Source organism: Pinus tabuliformis, chromosome 2_1 (genome assembly GCF_031772625.1).
Source record: "Pinus tabuliformis cultivar Carrire ecotype Pingquan chromosome 2_1, CPIR1, whole genome shotgun sequence".
In the NCBI taxonomy this organism is placed as follows: Eukaryota; Viridiplantae; Streptophyta; class Pinopsida; order Pinales; family Pinaceae; genus Pinus; species Pinus tabuliformis.
In genome coordinates this window covers 872,966,878-872,992,292 of record NC_142299.1, presented here as the reverse complement: position 1 = coordinate 872,992,292, position 25,415 = coordinate 872,966,878, and the positions used below count along the sequence as shown (strand labels likewise).

The 25,415-nt window shown below is 37.5% G+C and overlaps 1 protein-coding gene across 3 annotated transcripts in view; it reads right to left on the bottom strand.

Moving 5' to 3' along the window:
* The window catches only part of LOC149203441 (long chain base biosynthesis protein 1b-like), a 248,230-nt gene that overhangs the window by 125,926 nt on the left and 96,889 nt on the right, over nucleotides 1–25,415 (bottom strand). For all 3 annotated transcript variants that reach the window (XM_089403433.1, XM_089403434.1, XM_089403435.1), the window contains exons 5-8: nucleotides 1,758–1,851; nucleotides 1,578–1,650; nucleotides 1,194–1,326; nucleotides 530–710 (exon numbers count right to left, since the gene is read on the bottom strand). In XM_089403433.1, coding sequence (XP_089259559.1) covers nucleotides 530–710; nucleotides 1,194–1,326; nucleotides 1,578–1,650; nucleotides 1,758–1,851 — 481 coding nt within the window. The remainder of the gene's footprint in view (nucleotides 1–529; nucleotides 711–1,193; nucleotides 1,327–1,577; nucleotides 1,651–1,757; nucleotides 1,852–25,415) is intronic.

The following is a 25,415-nucleotide window of genomic DNA, read 5'->3' as shown; positions in this document are numbered from 1 at the left end:
ACGATGGAAATTATATCTAAATCACTAATGTAAATATTTTACATATTATCAGGTATTAATCAACTCACTAACAAAAGACTATTCACTTTAATAATTAACTTTAATTAAAGTGAATTACAAAATTGAAAGGACATTTTTGGATGGCTTCCATACGTCCATCACTAGACCTGTGAGGAAGTTCCTGTATGATGCTATAAACATCAACATGAAATATGGACATGAAAGGAGAACTAATAAAAAAAACAAGCTAATGCAACTTTGGTGTCCTCTAAAATTGTTGGACTTGTGTCAATTAGAATGTAGTCTTATTGAATACAAAAAGAAGATGGGCAATCTATACCATACAACCTGAACAATTTTAAGCATAAAATTGAGAGACTCAAAAACATGCAGGTAGATAAAAACTAAAACAGTTTAGGCAGTAAAAGAACTAGGAGGAAGTCCACATTTAAAAGAAATGATAGTGTAATACAAATCAGCTATTTCTCAGATCCATTATTAATAAGTCCTAATCCTTGGCACAACATACCTGATAAATAGCTTCTACTACTATAAATCGCCGGTTCAAAACCTTTTTAACTCGTTTGTCTTCCAACGCAATCTCTTCTAAGATATTTTGCAAGGATTTCATATCATTATGTTTGAACAGTTTCACAGTGCTTCTTGAAAGAAAAAGTCCATTTTGAATTCCCCAATGCACACCTTCATCACTGCACAAAAGGGTTGCCAGCAAGAACACACGAAAAGATGAAGCTCAATCACATAACAGTTTCATATATGATCTCTTCAAATACAGTATCACAATCTTCATACCTTAAAGAGTATTCTGATTCCCTAGTTTACACTGTTTGAAATTCGAGTATGGAAGTAAGTATAAACTTGATAACTTCATTGTAGAGAGATGCTGTCCCTTTAATTAATTGTTCATACAAGAGAAATAATAGGCACATTTTTCTGAAACAGCTTTTGCACTTAAAATACACCATGCAGAGAAGGTATTATTGTACACTAGTGATGTGCACAACTGCTTCCTGGTAAATAATCCCAATCTTGAGGTTTCCATTTCCTTTATCATCTCATCGAATTTCGGGGTGATGATGAACATGATTGTTTAATCATCATGAAAAACACAATATGTCATAACAGAGTAGGACACTGGAGAAGGTGGCATAGGAATAAGGACAAACACTCACGCAATAATTATATCTCCTCGCTTACAAAATGCTGGAATTACACTAGCGGTAGTTGCAAGCCCATATGAATAGAGAATTGAATCTGGAGTTCCCAAAAATTTTGAAATTCTGGCTTCACAGTCAAGATGGACATCTGCCAAAAAATCCAGAGACGATACTAAGTAAAAACAAATAAATAGAATCTCACTTTCCTTTCCCCCTCCTCTCTAGAATGACACACCAACATCCATGTACTAGAATGAGATGTTACAAACATTCTGATTTTATTGACCAGTTGAAAAATACTCCCTCCTTCTCACTTCCAAATAAAATGCTAAACAAAATCTCAACTCCCATAAAGGGAGGATCTATTTATCACAATTAAAATTGCCATGTAATTCTTACCAATAGTTCCATAAAAGCCACGAGGACCACAAGATCCCACTCCATATTTTTTCAAAGCTGTATTGCATGCCTCCTGAAACAAATTTATGGAATTAATGAATCTTGCATCTCTTAGCAGGAATGTGATTACTTCTAAATAGACAAACAAAACTCAGGTTAGGTCTTTTGTCATTTACTCACTGTTATCTTCCCTTCTCCTATTAGCCCAAGATAGTTCGCTGACGCTAGATTAATAACTTCTTTACCACTGACTATGGTACGTGGTCCTGCATCACTACATCAGCCAAAAGATTTCCAAATAAAAATTATTATATATAACATGACAACTTTTCAAACTGAATTGCCTATTTCAGAGAAATCAAGCCAGAGCAAATTAACTACCAATAATCTCAAGCTATAGGAGAAAATCCTATTGTGTGGAGTTAATAAACACTGAACAAGTGTTCTCTGTGAGACTAAGCAAACAAAGTTAAACAGAGCCTAGGAATGAAGCAGCCTTAATCATTAGGATATGGATACTCATGCAAATAAGGATACCGATATGGATGTGAATACAGGGAGAGATATGGATGCATCAACATTGTCAAAAAATTGGGTATAATAGAGCTGGAAAAAACATATACAGAAAGACACAATATATGTAGAATAATTGGTTTAATATATGAAACTAATTCTAAATGACATCCACAAAGAAGCAGAGTCAGTTGTCAAAACAATCCTACATACCCTATAAAAAGGGATTTCATGCATGAACATTGATGCAGTTTTATGTAGTTTTAACCAGTGAAGTTGTAAAATGACCATTGAATCAATGGGAAATAGAGTTTGCCTAGCATATCTCACTATTGCCATATCAAATGTTCCCTGTCAAACAAGATTCAAAAATAGTTGGATAACTTATTAAATTTCTTTTAGACACAAGGCTGTCAATTCACATGTATGTGTATATCAAATTTCTCACATAAAGGAAGCTCCAGTAGATGGGAACCATTGCAGCACAGACTGACATATATACAGTTGTCTAGTTGTTGAAATCACTGTGAATGGTGATCTGTTCAATATGCTTCTGTGTTCTCTTTGTTGTTGCCTTTCCTGGAGAATATGGCATGGGCAGCCATCACAGAAGTGTTGAATTTTCTACAGGATGCACAGTAGAAACCAATCTTCTGATGTGATAATTATTACCTAATGATCTTCAAACAATTTATCTCATGCCACTGATATCATTGAGCAATTATACACAGAAAATCTCAACAGTAAATGCAGTGGAAACAGTAAAGATCATAAAGAAACAACCATGCACAATAGAGACAATATTTTTTCCCTAGGAAACACAAACTTGAGAGAAAACCCAGCAACTTTTCTTAGGAGAAATTATTCTTCAGTAATGTTTACGAATCAATAATTTGTCTAGAAATCTATGTCAATACCCAAGTCAAAACACTAGACAAATCTGGTCAAACTTCCCAAAACAATCAGAAGTCAATGCTGGTCAAAACACCCAAAATCTGTAGTCACGGACCTGCAGCCAGCTTTGTGGTCAAATTCGGCACTGCAGCTCCTATGGTCAACCGTGGTTGACTGCGGTCAAATTCAGCCCTGTTCTATGGTCAGTGCCCAGTTAAATAGTTCGGTCAAACAGCAGATAAACTTGGTCAACAGAAGAATCAATTCTTGGTCAATCATCTCGATCAAAGATAATCAAAAGTGTCCTTCTCCTCACATGCAACTGTCCAAGAAAGAGAAATAGGCCTCAAAAAACAGATCAGACTTGCTTCTTCATTGGTGGAGAAAATGAGCCATCATATCTTCTATTTATACTTGTCGAAATTGTTGAGAAATCAAGGGCAGCTAGATTAGGGTGATTTCTCTTACTTTGATGACTGCTTGTGATGTTCTATTACTCAACAAGATGTACCTGTAGTTAGCTTCTTCTTTACTTGATTATTATAGTGTTCTTTTATCATCAAACATCTACCAAACTACGAAGATCAATAGAACAAGAGGACACAAGATATAGGCTACTAGCGAGGGCCAAGACCTCTCCTCTTGAGAGGAAAACCCACAAGAATTCTTCTCTTCTGATACTCTTCAAATGACGAATTCCAAGACCTAAGACCCTTGACAAAGACCCCTCCAAGACCAAGTCAACTTCTCCTTTGATGAGACTTCTCTTCCACCAAGTTAACCCAAGTCAAACTAGCTTCACACTTCAGATTTCAGCTTCTACTTCATATTTTCAGTCACTGCTTCAGGTCTGCAATTTTCGGCCTCTATTGCAGAAACCCTAACTCGCATGTGTGGGAAATGATGGTGAATTTTGCCTTCTCTCTCCTTCGCTGGGTTTTCTCTTCTTTCCTTCATAACTCGGCCTTCAAACTTTATCTCTTTTGTCCCAAACATCAACTTCTCTTGGCAGGTCTGCAATTCAATCTTGCTGTGATGAGATGATGCCCTAGTTCCTCGCATGTGTGAGATAATGTGGCCCAAAACAGTCCTAAAAACTTCGCTTTCTCTTCTTCACTCACCTTTGTGATCTCTCTTTTGTCCTTTTTATTGAGCTTCTTGAATGATCTTGGATGTCTCCTAATGAGATCGAGTTCTTCCTTATATATAGGCTCCTTGTGGAGGTTGAATGGCCCTTATGAATTGGACTTGTGTCTGCTAGGCCAACTCCTTATCTTGTAGGCCGACTTGGTCTTGGAAGGACTTTATGACACAAATAAATTCTTCTTACATGATACAAGATGCCCAATAGGATCTTTTACAATTGACAATGACTCTTTGACTCCTATACTTTATGACAACGCCCTAGAAGCACTCAATGGGTTCTTGACCTATAAATAAATGACCTTGAGCATGAAACCCATGCTACAAAATAACAATAATAAATTTTCTCTCTTTGCATCAAATACATAAAATCATGATTACTTAAGACATTATGAAGACCGAACCTAGTTACATATTTCAACAGAAATGGGTGTGACACTGCAAGGGACACGTCCCTTCACTTGGCAGGCCAACTTGACTTTTTTGGGGCGACTTGCACTCAAAAATAAATTTTTATTTTAACTTTCTTAGGCCGACTAGGAGACCTCTTGGGCATGCGGGAATACCTCCCGATGCTACACAAAAATCAACACTCCCTCTTAGCAAGAGAGATATTCTCCTTAGCTACAACAGATTTCCCCTTAGCAAAAATTTCTCCTCCACAAGGAAAGATCATGGGCTTGCTATGTTGATGCATGTTTCCGGATTACTCCATCTTGGAGTAGTCAATGTGACTCCTCATATACACGTTTATAAATCACTCCATCCTAGAGTAGGCAATATGAGTATCCTAGGCCATTTACCTCTAGCCAAATCAGCACGGCCTGGCCAAAGTCCTTTGTGGCTCCTTAGGTAAATGTATCAATCTCCTCGAGTCAAAATAGCATGACCTATCCAAATTCCTTCATGGCTTCTCAAGAGAGGATCTGTTCCTGGACCATTCACCCCTAACCAAATCAACATGCCCAAGCCAAAGTCATTTATGGCATTTCAAGTGAATTTCATCCATCTCCTCTAGTCAAATCAGCATGACCTAGCTAAATTCCTTCATGGCTTCTCAGGAGAAGATCTATCCAATCTGATAATGCCTTAGGCCATTCACCCCTGACCAAATTAGCATGGTCCAACCAAAGTCCTTCGTGGCTTCTAAGGTGAATGTATCCATCTACCCTGGTCAAATCAACATGGTCCAGCCAAGTACGTCTAGTTGCTCAGGAGATCGTCTGCCCGATCCTACAAAGACATCAACACTCCCTCACAACGAGGGATATATTCGGCATCATGCCAAGCTTGCCTCTAAAGTATGCAAACTTTGCTCTAGACAGAGGCTTGGTGAGAATATCATCAATCTACTCGTCTGTGAATATATATTGGAGCTTCATTGCTCCCTTCTACACCATGTCTCGAATAAAGTGACCTGATCAAATAATGTTGCAAGAAGCTTCCCAAACCACTTTGCTTCACACCTTGTGGCAATTGTTGTGATATACTCTACCTTTATTATGCTAAGTGCGACAGAAGTCTGATTCCTGCTAAACAAGGATATCATAGTTGGTCCCAAGTTGAAGTAGTACACTGAAGTTCTCTTTCTATCATCTACACTCTCGGCACAATCTGAATATGTAAATCCCTGCAGCTTCACTTCACCACCTGAGAAATATCTCAAACCATGTCCAATTGTACCACGCAGGCACCTCCACACATGCTTTGTTGCAACCCAATGTATCTACCTCAGCTCAACCATATACTGACTCAAGGTGTTGAATGCAAAGCAAGTATCAAGCCTAGTGTTAACCAAGTACATTAAGGATCCAATAAATTGCTTGTACATCATGGGAACCACCAAATCTGAATCTAAAGTGGAATCACTCAGCTTCTTCAGATTGGTCATCATAGGTGTAGCCATGGACTTGTAATCCTCATACTGAATCTCCTCAAAATCTAAACAATGTACTTCCATGTTCGAGGAAAATTTCACCAGATCTCTGCCACACCTCCAACCCCGAGAAAGAATGCATCAAGCCAAGATTCTTTGTCTCAAACTCCAAGGTCAACTCCCTCTGACATTGAAGCAAATCCTTTTGTATGTCACGTAATCATGTCCTTCTGTTGTATGGTATGGTCCCTTCAAAGAGGGCACGCTACTCCTAGAGACCTACTATCTGTGAGCATCTCAACCCATGGCATTCTCTTGAAAGTTTGCTCGTTCCACTCTGCTTGATTGTTTGCCTCCTCGGAACTAGAATCTCTTTCGGTCATCTAGCATGATCCTAGATGTCCTAGCAATCTATATAATCTCTCCCTCTCGAATACCAATCAATCTTGTTGAGTCTATGCTTGAGCCCTTAGGTCATATAAGAACCTTACCATTTGGTAACTGGAGCAAAAATTTCCTTTTAGTCCACTCCCTCTTTTAGGAGAACCCTCTTGCCACAAATTTCTCGATGTTGCCAACTGCTGCATGAATCATTGCATTGGTACAATGTACCCATTCTTCCTTTCTACAAAACTCCATTTAGGAGGCCATGGAAGAAAAAATCATAACCAAGCAAAAAATACAAGGACAAGAAGCTGAACACAAGATAAAAATAATAATAATAATCGAGGGAAAAAATATGAAGTACTTATCTCTGGATTAAGGAAGAAATTGTTGAGGATTGTAGGAACTTTGTCAACCACCTCTTGATCCCTGCCTCCTTGAAGAAATCACTTAAGTCCATCTACAATCTCATCAACTTTAGATTCCATTGTCTTCTTCTAAGATGGATGCTCGTCCTTGTTATCAACATCAGTTGCTGATACGTGCTATTTATCTTTCCTTTTCCTTGCATGAGCTACAAGGACTACGGTTACTCCATTCTGAGAACTCTGCAAGCTATTCCTGGACAGAAATCTAACCTCCTCTTGGACACCATCATCCCATAGCTTATCAACCTTGGGCAGCTCAGTCCGTGCATAAAGACCCTGCACAAATTGATCTCATGAAGAAGGAAATCCATTAAGAACCATTGTCACAACCTTTGCATCAGTTACATTATCCTCAATGGCTCTAAGCTCATCTCTCAACCGAGATACTCTCATAAGATAAGAGAATTAAATTTGATCTAGTCATCATGACATTTCAAAGACGATTTCTCAAGGTTAACTTCCTACTAGTGTTGTTGTTCTCATATAATCCTATCATAGCATCATATACTTCCTTGGAAGTCTTCAATGCACCAACATGAGGAATCAAAATGTACTTTATGGAATCTACCAAGATTCTCTTAGCCTTGGTTTCATCCTTCTTATGCTTACCTTTCTCCTCAGCTCCCTCTAGCTCTGCAATAACTTCCTTCTGAAGATTGGTAACACTATTCAACTTGTCTTCCATTCTGATACTTAGCACCATTTGGCAAGAGATCTAAAATCTAGTCAAGTTGTTGAACACTTGTCTCAAAGGCTGACTTCAATGGATACTTTTTCAACAAAGCTCTGATACCATGTTGAATTTTCTACATGATGCATAGTAGAAACCAATCTTCTGATCTAATAATTACTACCTAATGATCTTCAAAAAATTTATCTCATGCCACTGATATCATTGAGCAACTATACAAAAAAAATCTCAACTGAAAATGCAGCAGAAACAATAAAGATCATAAAGAGACAACCATGCACAACAGCAGTGTTGCAATAATCGCAATCGGGATTAAATCGGCGAGGGTCTGAAATCGGTAAAATCGGGAAAAAATCGGTAAAAATCAGCAAAAGATCGGCAAATACCAAAAAAAAAACATTTTTTCGATTTTTTTAATAACTAAAGCATCCACAACATAAAATAAATGCATTGACACATAATATGAAAAGAGAACTAATATATAAGACGTGTAATATGTATAGTGCTACATCACACATAAGAGTGAATCATGTTCTAAATACTAAGTCCTAAGTCCTGAATCAACCTCAAAATATCAAAAAAAATATAATAATGTATTTCATATCATGAGTCATAATATCACATACAATGAAATGAACCAAATAACTTGTACTACTAATTTCCTCTGCCCCTCTTGTGAGAAAATATAATAGCTTTCCCTCTAGATGAAGAAAGCCCTGGGGCTAGCAGTGGACTTTGTTGTGCTATAGAAGCTGAAGAACTAGGAGCTATAGGAGGTAGACCACTTCCTATACTGGTGACCATGGTAGGTGGTGTCACCTCCTCCACCTGTTTTTCCTCCTCCTCCTCTGCAACTGTTACTCCCTCCACTACCTCCTCCTCTAACCAATCAGGGGCCAACTCATGATAGACCTCTCGGCCTCAACCCCACATCAAGTGTCCTCTCAAGTTACCTCAACCACAATCGGAGATTGTAGTAGACGTAGACCATGTCATTAAGGCATTGGGACTCCAACATGTATAAGGGTCATAAATTAATAAATTATAAATAATAAATTAATAGTTATAAAAAAATTGAAATAATAAATTATATTGTTTATTATTTAATGAATTCAAAAAATTAATAGAAAAAATTTATTATTTAACCTGTTGTGTTTCTTAGTGTGTATTTTTTCAAATACACTTCAGTTGCAGTCGCGTCCGGAGGAGCTACATGTTTGGCTCAACACTTGAATGGCAAGCCTTTGGAGATTGGGTAGTCTGCCACCATAGCTTCTCCACCATGCATCTACAACACGAAAGATAAACAAAAGAAAAAAATTGAAATTTGAAAGTTGAAGCAAAGTATGAAGAGACAATAAAATTTGAAACAAACTAAAGCTTACCTACCATTTTTGTCTTCCTATCCACAATAGCCATGTCAAAGCTAAATGTGCCACCTGCCATCATGTATATCTCCATTTCCTTGGATATTTTTGCACGTACTGTTGGATATGGCACCATCTTCTTAACACAAGTGAAGAATCCATCCATGACCTCAGCATCAAATAAGTAACCACAGGAGTAAGAAAATGTGGTGTTCAAGTAGATCCCTGCAGCATGAATGGGACAATGGAGTGTATTGTTCCATCGCTCATCAATCACTTCCCATATCAGTTTTTATTTCTCAAACTGTTATGTAAAAATTAGTTAGATTAGATTTATTATTTAATTTTCAGTTAAATTAGACGAAAGGGCACAATCACAAGATCATGCCCTTTCCCCAAAGGGTGTCCATGGCGATATACAACCCCATTTGTAAACACTCATCATCTGTAATTTCGTCTTTTAATAAATATTTATATAAATAAGTTTGTTGTCAAGAAATTTCTGCATTATCTGGTATCAGAGCGGTTGTTTTCTCGGCAGATAGCTGCACAGCTCACTATGCCTATCATACTAGGCTCACTCATCTTTCTGATTCACTATACGTCAATTCCTTGGACCCCGCATTCACCCACGCCCCACACTATTCTTGCGCATACGTTAAAATCCCATCCTCTGCAATCTGCTGTCCAGGCTTATTCAGACGCGTGCCACTGCCTCCATCCATACCACCGTTCCTACCGCACATCATTAGTGGCTCCACCGTTCCCTATATACACCGTCGTTCAAATCTGTGGTAACAGTCCTCAAGTTCTGAACCGTCTGGAAGTCCTTCAGTCATCTTCATTGTTCATCGTGACTGTCGGGGTAGTGATATATATTTATATCAGTGGTCTCCTTCTCTTGCGGTGGACGTATAACCAGCCGTGACCAATTTCAGGGACGCGACTGTCCGTTTTCAAATTATATAACATACGTTTAAATATTACATATATAATTAAACGTTTATATATATATATATATATATATATATATATATATATATATATTATAAAATATAATTATATATGTAAGTTATATATAATACATAACTATAATTTAATTATAAGTTATAAAGTTATATATAACATTATTTAAAAAAAAAAATTAAGCTGGCAGATAAATACACACCCCCGCAAACCCGCTCAATGTCGACAATGACAATGGCGGATTTCCAAAAAAAATTGTTGGACTCGGAGCATAAGATAAATAGCAACCACGATGAGGTCAATAAAAGATTAGATGAATTCAAGATCAAGCTCGAGGGGCAGGCTGACAATATCAAAAAACAAGCTGACAATATTAAAAATCAGGATGACAAAATAAAAAATCTTCAGGATACGACAAATCGAATAGAAATAAAGATGGAAAATCAACATGCCCAAACAAAAGTAGACATCAGAGAGGCCTTAACAATGCTGAAAATTCTGTGTAAAAGGTCGAATTGTACACCCGAACAACTACTAAAAGAAAGTGAAGAGAATCAAGAACACATCTCATCAGATTCTACAAAGTCAACAAACTCTCATGAAAAAGTTGAATCCCCAAAAATATCAGCGACACCCCACCAAGTAGTGAGTAACACAACGTTTACAAACAAGCAACTCTGGGATAATTTTACCAATCAACACCCTTTTTTCTCTCAACCATTAGCAACATACCAGCGAAGGGCAAAAGTCGAGATGCCTAAATTCGATGGAAACGAAAAAAAACAATGTTGCATGGATAAATAAAGCAGAAGAGTACTTTGAGATATATGACATCAATGACGATGACGAAAAGCTCAGGCATGCATCCATGAAAATGGAAGGAGAAGCATATAACTGGTATATGTGGTGGAAAAAAACAACACACGTCATTAGCTGGAGAAAATTTAAAGATGCCTTCTTTAAAAGATTCCAAGGTGTAAGAGAAGAAGAGTTCTTTTCAAAACTCATCAAGTTATGACAAAAAGGAAGTGTGGAAGAATACACTCAAGAATGGGAGACCTTAGTAACACGAGTACCTGGGTTATCAGAATCTCGTTTGATTCAATCATACATCTCAGGACTCAAAACCCATTTACAAGTAGAACTTGAGATGCATGACATTTCATCAATAGAAGTAGCAAGACGAAAAGCAAAAATAGTCGAAAAGAAATTCGAACAAATATTTTGGTCAAAATCCGAAAAAACATATTCAAGACGAAGAACACCTCAGTATGCGGACGCAAAAAATACAAAATATGTTCCACCACATTGACGTGAATATGAAAAATCTAATGTGGAAATGCAAAGGATAAAAGAGCGTAAATGCAAGCGCTGTGGTGAGAAGTGGGACCCCAAGCATAGGTGTGCTAAAGGAAAAGAACCAAAGAACCTATATAATTGTGAAGCAACCAATGATTCAAACAGTGAAGATTCTGACATAGAAGAAACAGAAGATGCCCCAGAATTCTCACAAGAATTAGATGACGAAAGAATTCCGCAAGTGTCATTATTAGCCATGACAGGTATATCACAACCTCAAACCTTAACGTTAAAAGGACACATAAACAAGAACAACGTAGTGGTTCTCATCGACTCTGGTAGCACACACAAGTTTTTAGATGCAACTGTGGCAAAGAGACTCAATATTTTTTCATTTCCCTTACCAAACATGAAGGTGATGGTAGCTAACGGTAAGAAGATTGAAAAGGTGGGGAAATGCCATAAGGTTAAATTACAGATTCAAGACTTCAGTTTAGAATCTCTGTTTTTCACAGTACCATTAGGAGGAGTAGATGTAGTCTTAGGTATCCAGTGGTTACGAACTTTAAGTACTTATGCCGCCAACCACCAAGTACAGTTTATAGAATTCAAATGGGGAGGTCAGAAGTACAAATTACACGGATTCCAAGCACCAGAAAATCAAATTGTATCATCATCACAGATGATGAAGATGATTCGAAAGGGAGCACCCGCTTATGTAGTACAATATCATCAGTTAGAAATGTTATCTACAAATATGACCAGTGAAGAGTCACCAGAGATACAAGCTCTTATTAGGAAACATGAAAAAGTATTTCAAGACCTACCTATGAAGATGTCGCCTAATAGGGAAATTGAGCATACAATAGAAGTCAAGGCACGATCAGACCCGGTCAACATCAAGCCATACCGATATCCACATCACCAAAAGACAGAAATCGAGAGATTAATCCAAGGCCTCTTAAAGTGTGGAATCATCTCGAAAAGTAAAAGTCCTTACGCTGCTCCAGTGGTGTTGGTAAGGAAGAAAGATGGGTCATTCAGGCTATGTATTGACTATAGGGGATTAAACAAAATAGCAATTAAAAACAAGTTCCCAATCCCCTTTATCGACGAAATGTTGGATGAGCTACATGGCGCAAGGTATTTCTCAAAATTGGACTTAAGATCAGGCTACTATCAAATTAAAATCAGATTAGAGGAAATACCAAAAACGGCATTCCGAACACACGAAGGTCACTATGAATTTAAAGTAATGCCGTTTGGATTGACCAATGCACCAGCAACGTTTCAAGCAACCATGAACGAGTTATTTCACCCACATCTTAGAAATTTTGTGTTAGTATTTTTTGACAATATTCTAATTTACAGTAAAACTTGGAAGGAGCACTTGCAACATTTGGACAAAATTCTTACACTACTTAAAGAACACCAATTTTACGCAAAAAAAATCCAAATGCACCTTCGGAAAGGAAGAAGTAGAATACCTTGGACACATTATATCCCATGAAGGCATAAAGGTGGACCCTAACAAAATCAAAGCTATAAAAGAATGGGCCAAACCTGCTAATATATCCAAGCTAAGAGGGTTCTTAGGTTTGACTGGATATTATCGAAGATTTATTAAAAACTATGCACATATAACTGCACCTCTAACAAATCTTTTAAAAAAGAATTTGTTTCTATGGGATGAGGAAGCAGGAAGGTGTTTTGAAAAATTAAAGGAAATTATGTCTAATGCTCCCGTATTAGCAACACCAGATTTTTCTAAACCATTTATCATTGTGTGTGATGCTTCCAGATTTGGTATAGGAGCAATATTAATGAAACAAGGACATCCAATAGCTTTTGAAAGTAGGAAGCTCAACAAAAGAGAACGCCTCAAATCCACATACAACAAAGAAATGCTCGCTATCATGCACGCACTAGCTAAGTGGAGGCAATATCTTTTGGGAAGTAAGTTTTCTATTCGAACAGACCATAACAGTCTCCAGCATCTCCAAAAAAAAAACTTTCCGAAGAACAACAAAAATGGATTGAAAAAATTGCCGCTTTTGACTTGGAAATACTACATAAAAGAGGTAAAGACAATGTAGTAGCAGATGCCTTATCCAGGAAAGATGAAGAACCAACACTACTTGCAATTTCGGTTGTTGTCCCTGAGTGGCTTAACGAAATTCGAAGTGAGTATGCCAAGGATCCAAAAATAACGGCAATAATCAATAACCTTCCCAACAACTCAAAATTTGAGTGGAAGAATGATATCCTATGGTATAAGGGACGAATCTATCTAAATACAAATTCCAAGTTTAAGTTTAAGATACTCAAGGAATTACATGACTCACCGTCAGCTGGACATGTAGGATTCTTTAAGACTTACTACAATGCACGTCAATCCTTCTTTTGGAAGGGAATGAATCGTGATATTCAGAAGTATGTAGCAGAATGTGACACATGTCAAAGGAATAAAAGTGAAAATATTACGACACCAGGATTACTTCACCCTTTAAACATTCCAAATCAAAAATGGGAAGAAATCTCGATGGACTTTATCGAAAGATTACCAGTATTTGAAGGCAAGGACAAGATTTTCGTAGTAGTCGACAGACTCACCAAATATGCTCACTTTATGGCAATAAAGAGGTCATACTCAGCAAAAGAAATCACTGAAATATTTTGCAAAAATATATATAAGTTACATGCTTTTCCGAAAGTCATTGTGAGTGATAGAGATGCCAAATTCAAAGGTAATTTCTGGAAGGAATTGTTCAGCCATATAGGAACCTACCTAAATATGATTTCCGCTTATCACCCTCAAACAGATGGCCAAACAGAGGTTGTCAATAAATGTTTGGAGGCCCACCTACGTTGCTACGCTGCAGAAAAACAAAATAAGTGGGCTCAATGGTTACATCTTGCTGAGTGGTGGTACAATTCCACTTATCATACATCAGCAAAAATGATACCATTTCAAGCTCTACCTGTTGTTAAAGATCAACTAGAAGAAACCCAAAAATCGTCCAAATATTAAAAGAAAACTTGAATAATGCAAGGAATCGTATGAAGCAACAAGCAGACCGTAACAGAACCGAAAGAAAGTTTGAAGTTGGAGAATGGGTATTTGTTAAGCTCCAACCATACAAACAATTATCCTTAAAACAGAAAGGAAAAAACAAATTAGCACCAAAGTTTTATGGACCTTATCAGATCAACAAAAAGATTAGCCAAGTTGTGTATGGGTTAAGCCTTCAGAGAAGTCGTGTTCACAATGTCTTCCACGTATCTTGCCTTAAAAGGGCACTAGGTAACAATCAAACAGCGCAAACAACGCTTCCATCCTTAGATGATGAGGGAAGAGTCATTTTAGAACCAGAAGGTATTTTGTCTACTAGAGAAAGAAAGCTTCGATATCGTACTATCAAGGAATATCTGATCAAGTGGAAGGACTTACCCGAAGAAGAAGCTTCTTGGGAGAATGAAGCATTTTGTCAACAACATCCGTCGTTACGTATGCTTTGAGGACAAAGCATTCTTTCGAGAGGAAGGCAATGTTATGTAAAAATTAGTTAGATTAGATTTATTATTTAATTTTCAGTTAAATTAGACAAAAGGGCACGATCATAAGATCATGCCCTTTCCCCAAAGGGTGTCCGTGGCGGTATATAAGCCAGGAACCCCATTTGTAAACACTCATCATCTGTAATTTCGACTTTTAATAAAATATTTATATAAAAAAGTCTGTTGTCAAGAAATTTCTGCATTACAAACCCCACATACCCCTTATCGTCATAATAGATGTGAATGGATTCTTTGGCCCTATCCATGGCCTCATACAAGTAGCCCATTGCAGGCTTGTCTCCATCAACAAATCAAAGAACCTTTACCAAAGGTTCAGTGATGCTACACACCTCCTGCACTCTCGCCCAAAAGCTTTCTTAGTATGAAACTAGCCTGCAAATGGCCTCTCCCTCTGGTTTGTGGCTATATGGAAAAGCACGCCACCCCTCTAAAAGAAACATTCTCTTCACATCCCACATAGAATTCAAGAGGTATTGTACAGATATGAAACTAGTGGCAAACCGTGTAATGGCAGGCACACCAACCCCTTGTTGTTGGTGAATTTTCTCATCATATGAAACACAAATGCATGAGTATATATAAATTTTGTAATGATTTTCGATGATTCAACAATATCCTTGACAAAAGGAATTTTTCCCATGTCCTCCAACATCAAGTCAATGCGCTGTGCAGCACAAGAGGTCCAAAATAAGTTAGGATGCCTCTCCACAAGCATCCTGCCAGTAGCAACATAATTTGCAGCATTGTTCGTTATGACTTGCACAACATGTTGTGGACCCCCCTCTTGAATGAACACGTCCAACAAATCACAGAATAACCGTGCATCTTTGATATGTGCAGATGCATCAATAGATTTCATAAACATTGTCCCCTTAGGACAATCAACAAAGAAGTTAATAAGGGTTCTACCCTTTTGATTGGTCCAACCATCTGACACCACAGTCCATCCTATGTCTGCCGATACGCCCTCTAAAGTCATCATAGTAAGGGGCCTTGTACCCCGGGACAATAATAGCAATAGCATCAATCTATGGCTGGAAAAATGGATTGTTCTTGGCAATGCTAAAAGGAATCCAAAGAAGACACCTGCCCAACAGCTTGTCAGCTTCTTCCTTCTCCTTTTTTCTAAGAGCTGACGTGATAGATGGTTGTGGACCAAGTGTGGGGTTCATCATAGTAAGGGGCCTTGTACCCCGGGACAATAATAGCAATAGCATCAATCTATGGCTGGAAAAATGGATTGTTCTTGGCAATGCTAAAAGGAATCCAAAGAAGACACCTGCCCAACAGCTTGTCAGCTTCTTCCTTCTCCTTTTTTCTAAGAGCTGACGTGATAGATTGTTGTGGACCAAGTGTGGGGTTCTAAGAACAAAAAATGATGAGGCAATTGTGGGGTTGACTACAAATGTTGATGCTGAAGAAGAACCAGTACCACTCTCACGGTCACCTCCCAATCCCACCACTCCACACCCTGCCATTTGACTCTTTAGAGTTGCCTTGGTCACTTTGGTTGTCTTTATTTCTTCCAATGGTTTGAGGGCTCTGCAGATGATTTTTGGATTTGTATTTGTGCAAGGCCCTGCTTCATGTCCAGGAATTTGTGCAAGGTAGAACTTCACTCTGTATACCCCCCTTGTCATATGACACCCACATAACTTGCAACTCAAATTTGATCTATCAAACCCTCCATCAGGTTCACCAAATTCCCACAGAGGGTCCAATTCCCTTGGCATGTTTGTAACTTTGTTGAGCTCTTGAGTTTGAATGTAAGATTGAAGTTTGAACCTAGGGAACAAGAAGAATTTCAAGTTAAACAAATGAAATTTAAATTTAAATACAACATTTTGAAATTTTGACAAAAAAACCCTCAACTCAATGCAACAATAATGGAAAAAAAGAGCACATTCAAACCCAAGCAAAAATCGTGGAAAAAAACTAGGACACAAGAAGAATTTAAACAAATAAAACTAACAATCAAGATTTTACATTTTTGACAACAACAACAAAAAAAACCCTCTCCGCTAAATGCAACGAAAATGACAAAAAAAACACACTCATATCCAACCAAAAAAATGGAAAATATATGGGTGACAAAAACCCAAGGAAAAACAAGGAAAAAAAAAATAGGGCCAAATTTGATGCCCATACATGAAAACCACTACCTGCTGAAGAAACTTGGTCCAAACTCAAATTTTTTTTGCTTGAGATGCTAAATTCATTCACTTTTCTCTTCTCTTGCTCTTGTAGATGAGTTCTCCTCCTCCTTAGCTCTCACTCATGCCCTCTAATCGCAAAATGTGAAAAAAAAAAACCAAAAAACTCTTTTAAAAACTCATTGTTTCCATCGTCCACAATTTTTTGCCATCAGATCACGCTTTTTTCAAGTTGAAAAAATCGTCGATTTATTTGAGCGATTAAATCAGCCATGTGAAAAAAATCATGATTTTCACAACACTGCAAAACAGAGACAGTATTTACCCTGGGAAACCCAAACTTAGGAGAAAACCTAGCTACTTTTCTTATGAAAAATTACTCTTCAACAAGGTTCACAAATCAATAATTTGTCAAGAAATTTGTGCCAATGCCCAAGTCAAAATACCAGACAAATCTGGTCAAGCTCCAGCGAGCCAAGGGTGATCAAACTACCCAAAATAATCAAAAGTCAACACTAGTCAAACTGCCCAAAATCTATAGTCAAACTCGGACCAACGTTCTATTGGGAAATGTAACTACGTTCAGTCTTCATAATTGTACTTGAAGTCTAAATGTAATATATTTATCAAAAGGAATTTTATGATTATTGAAATTGACTTATTAAAGCATGGGCTTCATGCTTGGGTCATTTGTATTAGTTCAAGCCTCCATTGTAGACTTTAGGTTATTTGTCAAAGTCATTTATTGTTTGACTCCTCCATCAAGTCATCCCCTTCAGCAAAGTAATCGACTCGGCCTCTTCAAAGTCCTCAAGAAACTCTTCATTAAAGGACACATCTCTTCATAATACATGTCGGCTCGTTTTAGGATGGACAAACCATTATATATACCCGTCTAGGATCTTCGCATTTCACCAAGTCAAAGCTCGCAATCACAGAGAAATTCCGGTGATTAGAGAGAGGAAGTTTCAGTATATCTCAGAGGGAGTTTCATTGAAACCTCAGAGACAGTTTCGGTGTTGATTAGAATGAGAAGTTCGCGTCTCAGTGAGACATACCCTCATTGTTGTCACAATTAGGGGAATGCAGATTGCTCAGTCTACCACAGTTTAGTTCCTTGGTGTAACTATAATATGGTGGGCTCTATGCCACCACAAAATTAAAGTCTATCGTTACTATGACCTCAAAGATATTGCAACGATTATGTATTCGATGGTAACACAGTGAAAGAAGAAGGGTGACTTGATGGAGGTAGTCTTAAATGTAAGGATCTTGGTCGTCTCATCTTTGAAACTACTAAAGGAAGAATTTGTAACTAGGTTTTCCCCTCGAGGGGGGTTTTGCCCTAGCAGCGTGCCTATATCTTGTGTTCTCTTCTTTTGTTGTTTGGAATTAGTCTTGATGATAAGAAAGGATAATTAAGAAATCTAACACAAATAATGAAAACATCACAAGTTAATGTCATAATAATGGAAAATCGTTTTAACTGCCAACTTATGGATTTTCCAACATGGTATCAGTGTTATGGTCATGGTTAAGGTAGTTTGAAGAAGGGATGTTATGAGCTAATAAGATTGCAGTGAACATATAAAAGAATGAAGGAGAAATAAGTCAGATATGCTTATGAATGTTTATGAATTCCTAGATATGTGTGTTGACCTGGTTATTAATAGTCATAAATGGAAGTCCTTGTCTGAGATTCTAGGATGATGATATTTGGAAATCTAGGGTTTTGCAGCTAAACCCTAGTAGTAGTGAAGTTCTCAAGTATGTGTGATATAAAAATATGAGATCTATTGAGATTGTGAAAATGGAAATTCTAGGGTGTTGAAATTGAACCTTAGTAGAAGTAAAAATCTCTGATGTATGATGACAATATGATAATTTGAGATTTTTGTAAGATTGTTGAAATCTAAGTTTTGGTTGGGATTGATGGTTGATCGGAAATCTAGGGTTTGCAACTAACCCTAGTGGAAGTTGGTCATGTGAATGACTAAGATGTGATTGGTTTTGATTAATTCCTTTGTATGAAATCTAGGATTTGTATGAAACCCTAGTGAGAAGTATAACATATGAATTTTGAAAAGTTGTTGGATGCTTTATATTTGTCTCAATTGTTTCTAGGGTTTCCTATATGTTGTAGTAAGGTATGTTATGCCTTTGGAAGAAACATTAAAACCCTAGATGTAATGAAAGTTGATTATGACGTAGTCTAGGGTTTATGAATAAGTCCCTAGCAAGATGTTGAAGAATAGTTGTCTCTTGTTTGTAGTTAAGTTTGGGTATTTGATATGTATAAAGTTGAAATGCTTTCATGATTCTGATATGGCTAACTTCATGCTTCTATAGATTTGGTTGTACTTTCTATCTAAGTTGCGCAAGTACACAATCTTTAATACGGTGAAGATGCTCGTTGATGTGATAAGCATGATGAGGATAATAATAACTCTAATGAAATGGTTGGAAGCCACAAAAGATTCTCCCATGACGAAAAGAAGAAGTTGATCTCCCTGAGAAACCCTGGGAAGCCTGAATAGAAGAGATCTCGCTAAGATTAAGAGAGAGTGCAGATGAAGAGATGATTTCTGGTTGAGAGGGAGGGCATAGCTTGGTTTTGATTAATCAATTTTGGAGGATATGTTACTGCATGAGAAGTAGTAAAGGAGAGTATATGATTAAGGAATCTTTTGTCAAAGATTCGGTTGATAGTCCCACTCATAGTTTTAAAATTCGGCCGTTTCGAAACCGAAACGGCCGAGTTGATCCGTTTCGTTGCCGTCAGGAGTGACTCGGTAGAAGAAACGGCTCGTTTGGCCGAGTCATGGCTGACTCGGCCAACTCGGCCGTTTCCATACTGACTCGGCCGAGTCACAAACAGTGGCCCGTAACCCCAGTAAAACAACGATTTTTTTTAAGGTGTTTGCTGATTGGTTTGGACTCCAATGTGTTTTATGAATTAGTTAAATGTTCTTTGGGGTCCATTTCCCCCTCCCAAACCCTATTTAACACACTCAAATGCTCTGTACTATTGATATGCTATTCAAATTTCATGGTAATGTTAAATTCTTAAAGTAAAAGTGGCATTCTCCTTAATCTTCATTTTCATCCTTTTACTTAAATTTTTAACATTACCATGAAATGACTCAGGATGTTTGAGAGTGGTTTCGGCCTCATTGGATTTCATATGGAGAAAGTAGAATTTTAGATTTCATTCAAAATCCAGCAGACTTATCAGTTTTTTAGGATTTCAGGATTGGAGGATTTCAATGTTTCCATTGAATTTTGTCATGTATTAGGGTATGGAACTCGTATTTAATCAAGAGCACCAATCCCTCTATGTACCTTGATGTTAGTGACATTGGTTGTCGAACTCCTCTGGGATTCGCTCCCAAACCAGGAGCTTCTGAAAATGTCGCTCCCGCTCTTATTTTCGCTCTCGCTCCCCACTTTCGCTCCTGCTCCCAAGTAACACTGAGCCAGATGATGTTGGCAACTCTAGCAGTAGCCACTAGCCAGTAGTACTAGTCACAAACTTTTGTTGTAGAGGCCATTTATAGGCTCCTTGGTTATGTGTTTTTGTTTTGATCTCTATATCATCATCGTGTATGTATTGGACAATGCACTGTGTGCCATTTTGATATAATGGATATATTCATGAGCCTACTTTGATCATATGTTTTCTTCTATCTATATTCTAATGTTGTGTGTTTGGAAACATGAATGAAAATTTTTAAAATTATGTGTTTTTATAAAAAATAAATACTTAATGTATTTTTTACAACGACCGAGTCACTAGAATCGAGTCGGCCGAGTCGATACCGAGTCGGAGTCGACCCTTGGCCGAGTCGGAGTCGGAGTCAAAGTTTTAAAACTATGGTCCCACTGAGTTGAGAAGCAACATCTAGAACGACCCCAGAGGTTTGTATTTGATTATGTACATGTGAAAGTATATTATTGATTGGGGTTGTGTTTGTACAGGTAAATCTCTCGAAGGTTTTGTATAGCATGCTGGTTAACAATCAGTTTGATCGAGAGAGATTTATGGTCCTTGATCTGCTGGATCAAGGGATGTTGAGGCCTTGTGAGTGAAGCATTGCCTGGGAGGACATCTGGCCAACACTTTGTGTTGATGTCTAGGTCCTAAAGTTGGAAAGGTGGCGTTGGTCATTGAACTCGGACACGCACCTGGATTTTTGGGTTGATGGTTAGCAAGTAAGCCTCATGGTACCTAGAGTGGCTGAAAGCTCGAGTCCATCTTAGTCCCACTCGAATAGATTGCCCTGGTCAAGAATCTAGTAAATGGCATTGCGGTGCCTAAATTGTTGAAAGACCAATGTATAGACTGTGCTGGTCAGGAATCTAGTCCATGGCATTGCAGTGTCTAAACTTCTTCATATATGATGTGGTTTGAGATCTTCCATGTACCTCGTTGGTTATATGTAAAAATGAATACCTCCCTAGCTAAGAGGGAGTGTTGGAAAATGTAACTAGGTTTGGTCTTCATAATTATACTTAAAGTGTAAGTGTAATATATTTGTCAAAAGGAATTTGATTATTATTGAAATTGACTTATTAAAGCATGGGTTTCATGCTTGGGTCATTTGTATTAGTTCAAGCCTTCTTGTAGGCTTTAGGTTATTTGTCAAATTCATTTATTGTTTGACTCCTCCAACAAGTCATCCCCTTCAGCAAAGTAATTTACTTGGGGCCTCTTAAAAGTCCTCAAGAAAGTCTTCATCAAAGTCTTCAAGTTGGCCTCAAAAGAATTATTATCAAAAGAACTCATGTCAGCTCAATTAAAGGACACCTCTTCATAATAAATGTCAGCTCATTTTAGGACGGACAAACCATTATATATACGCGCCTAGAATCTTCGCATTTCACCAATTCAGAGCTTGCAATCACAGAGAAATTTCGATGATCACAGAGAGGAAGTTTCGGTATATCTCAGAGGAAGTTTCATTGAAATATCAGAGACGGTTTCGATGCTGATTACAGTGAGAAGTTCGAGTCTCAATGAGACATACCCTCGTTGTTGTCATAGTTAAGGGAATGCAGATTGTTCAGTCTACCACAGTTCGGTGCCTTGGTGTAACTATAGTATGGTGCACTCGGTGCCACCACAGAATTAAAGTCTATCGTTGCTATGACCTCAGAGATATCGCAGTGATGATGTATTCAGCGGTAACACAGTGAAAGAAGAAGGGTGACTTGATGGAGGTAGTCTCGAATGTAAGGATCTTGGTCGTCTCATCTTTGAATCTACTAAAAGAAGAATTTCTGACTGGGTTTTCCCCTCAGGGGGGTTTTGTCTCGGTAGTGTGCCTATATCTTGTGTTCTCTTCTTTTGTTGTTTGGCAATAATCTTGATGATAAGAAAAGATAATTAAGAAATCTAACACTAATAATGAAAACATCACAAGTTAAAGTCATAATAAGGGAAAATCGTTTTAACTCCCAACCTATGGATTTTCCAACATGGTATTAGAGTTATGGTCATGGTCAAGGTAGTTTGAAGAAGGGCAGTTTTGGGCTAATAAGCAGTGTTGTGAACATCGCGATGTTTTTAAAAAATCGCGCTTTTTCTGCTTGCCGATTAAATCAAGGGATTTTTAGGCATTTTTTTTTTTTTTTTGAAAAATCATGAAAAAGTCACGATTCGACGGGAAAACATCACTCGGGTCTGGGACAGCGCGTTTTAAAAGCAATTTCTTGGTTTTTATTTCTCATTTTCTGCAGACAGCAAGCTTGTTTGAGAGCTGAGGAGGAGAGGAAGGTGACTACTAGGGCAGAGGAGGAGAAAAACGGAAGATTTTAGCATCCCAAGAAAAACAAATTCGTATTTGGACCAAATTTCTTCGGCAAACCGTGTTTTCCAGGTATGGGCACCAAATTTTGCCAATTTTTTTTTGGTTTTTTTCCTGTTTTTGCTTGGATTTCTATAATCCATTGATTATCAATGATTTTTGAGTGGATTTGATTGTGTTTTTTTTCATTTTTGTTGCATAGAGTGGAGAGGGTTCATTTTAGTCAAAAATGCAAAAACTTGATTGTTAGATTTATTAGTTTAATTTCTTCTTGTGCTCTATTTTTTTGCATCATTTTTCTTTGGGTTTGAATGTGCATTTTTTCTATTATTGTTGCATTGAGTTGAGATTTTTTTTTTGGTCAAAAATTCAATGTGTTGTGTCATGTATGTAATTTTTTTTTATTTTTTTAACTTGCAATTCTTCTTGTGCCATAGGTTCAACTTCAAACTTCATCTTACATTAAAACTCAAGAGTTCAACCAAGTTACAAACATGCCAAGGAAATTGGACCCTCTGTGGGAATTTGGTGAACCTGATGGAGGGTTTGATAGATCAAACTTGTCTTGCAAGTTGTGTGGGCATCATATGACAGGGGGGGTTTATAGATTGAAGTATCACCTGGCAAAAATCCCTGGACATGAGGTAGGGCCTTGCAAAAATACAAATCCGGAAATCATCCGAAGAGCCCTCAGATCATTGGAAGAATTAGAGCAAGCCAAACTGTCCAAGTCAAATCTAAGGAATCAACTAGCAGGGAATAGAATGTTAGGAAGTGAATATGAAAGTGGCACTGGTTCTACTTCAGCGTCAATATCTACAACCAACCCTGTAGCTACCTCATCATATTTTGTTCCTAGAACCACGCCTGGTTCACAACCATCCATCTCTTCAATGCTTAAAAAAAGGGAGAAAGAAGAAGACGACAAGGTGTTGGGCAAGTTTCTTCATTGGAGTGATATTCCTTTCAGCGTTGCAAGGAATAATCCATTTTCCAGCCTGCTGTTGATGTTATTGCAATTGTTGGCCGAGGGTACAAAGTTCCTTCTTATGATGACTTTAGAGGCCGCATTCTTAAAGATGAAAAGGTTGACTGCACCAAAATATTGGAGGAGATTAGGGCATCACGGGCACACACAGGATGCACTGTGATGTCAGATGGTTGGACCGATCAAAAGAGGAGAAGCCTTTTAAACTCCTTGATTAATTGTCCAAGGGGACAATGTTTATGAAATCTGTTGATACATCTGCACATATCAAAGATGCAAAATTATTATGTGATTTGTTGGATGTGTTTATTTTAGAGGTGGGTGCAAAACATGTTGTCTCATGATATGACTCATGATATGAGATAAATTATTATAATTTTTGTTGATATTTTGAGGCTGAGTTGGGACTCGGGAGTCAGGACTTACTATTCAAGACATGATTCACTGTTATGTGTGATGTAGCACTAGAAATGATATTACACATCTTATATATTAGTTCTTTTATCATATTTATGTGTCAATGTATTTATTTTATGTTCTTGATGCTTTAGATATTAAAAATTTTGGAAAAAAATGAATATTTTTGTATTTGCCGATTTTTCCCCGATTTTTTCCCTTTGCCGATTTAATCTTGATCGCGATGTTCGCAACACTGCTAATAAGTTTACAGTGAGCATATTAAAGAATGAAGGAGAAAGAAGTCAGATCATTTTTAAGAATACTCAAAGGAATGACTTCATTATAAACTGTATATAAGTAACAGTGAAAACAAGAGAGACGGTTTTGATGATATAACAAGTTTGGATCTTTTCATAATGGATTCAGAGTATTTTCGATGAAGACACAGTGTTGAAGGATCAGTATTGACATTTCAATGAAGACACAATAAAGATATAACATCACTATGCATTTCAGTAATGGTTTAGGTGATACTACAGTGACAGGATCTCGGTATAGTAACTCATCCATCTTTGAAGCAGTCTCAGTGAGTCAATTTCAGTGCTCTAACAAAGGGGATCAAGCTCGGATATGATAGGAGTAAGTCTTGGTATCATTACAAGAAATGCGGATCAGATATCACTATACAAATTTCGGTGCAATTATAATGTGAAGAGTTGCTCAAGACAATTTTGGTGACACCTCAGTGAGAGGTTCAGTGTAATCTCAGAGAGGATGCTTCAGGAGCTCAAATTAGGCACAGTAGAAGGATCTTGGTACTACCACAGGCAGAAGAAGAAGGGTCTCGGTGCTAACTCAGTCACCATGTTAACACAGTCTCGGTGTTACCTTTGTTCAACACTATTACAGTAACCTCAATTCAGTAAATCACATGACCACAATAACCTCAACTTAGTGATATTTCAATGGTGCTAGTGCAGTGAATAGGACTTGGTTCTATCACAGTAGTATAAGTTTCGGTAGTATGAACATATTTCAATATTGTTACAGTGGTGCCTATCACAGAGAATAAGTCTTGGTAAAACTACAATGATGCCTATCATAAGAAGTATCACTACAATGGTACTTATCATGGTCATAAGGAGAATTCGGGCTCAAGTAATATATGGTCAAAGTACTATAAGAGCTAAGGCATTGTTATGGTTATTGATATATGTAAGATCGAAACAATGAAGTAGAATATATTGTTCCCTGTAGAGATATATCAAGGATCTGAGATGATGATACTAGCACAAGGAACCAGCTTGAAGGAAAACATTTGCTTTGTCCTCAAAGAGTTTGAAGAGAGCTA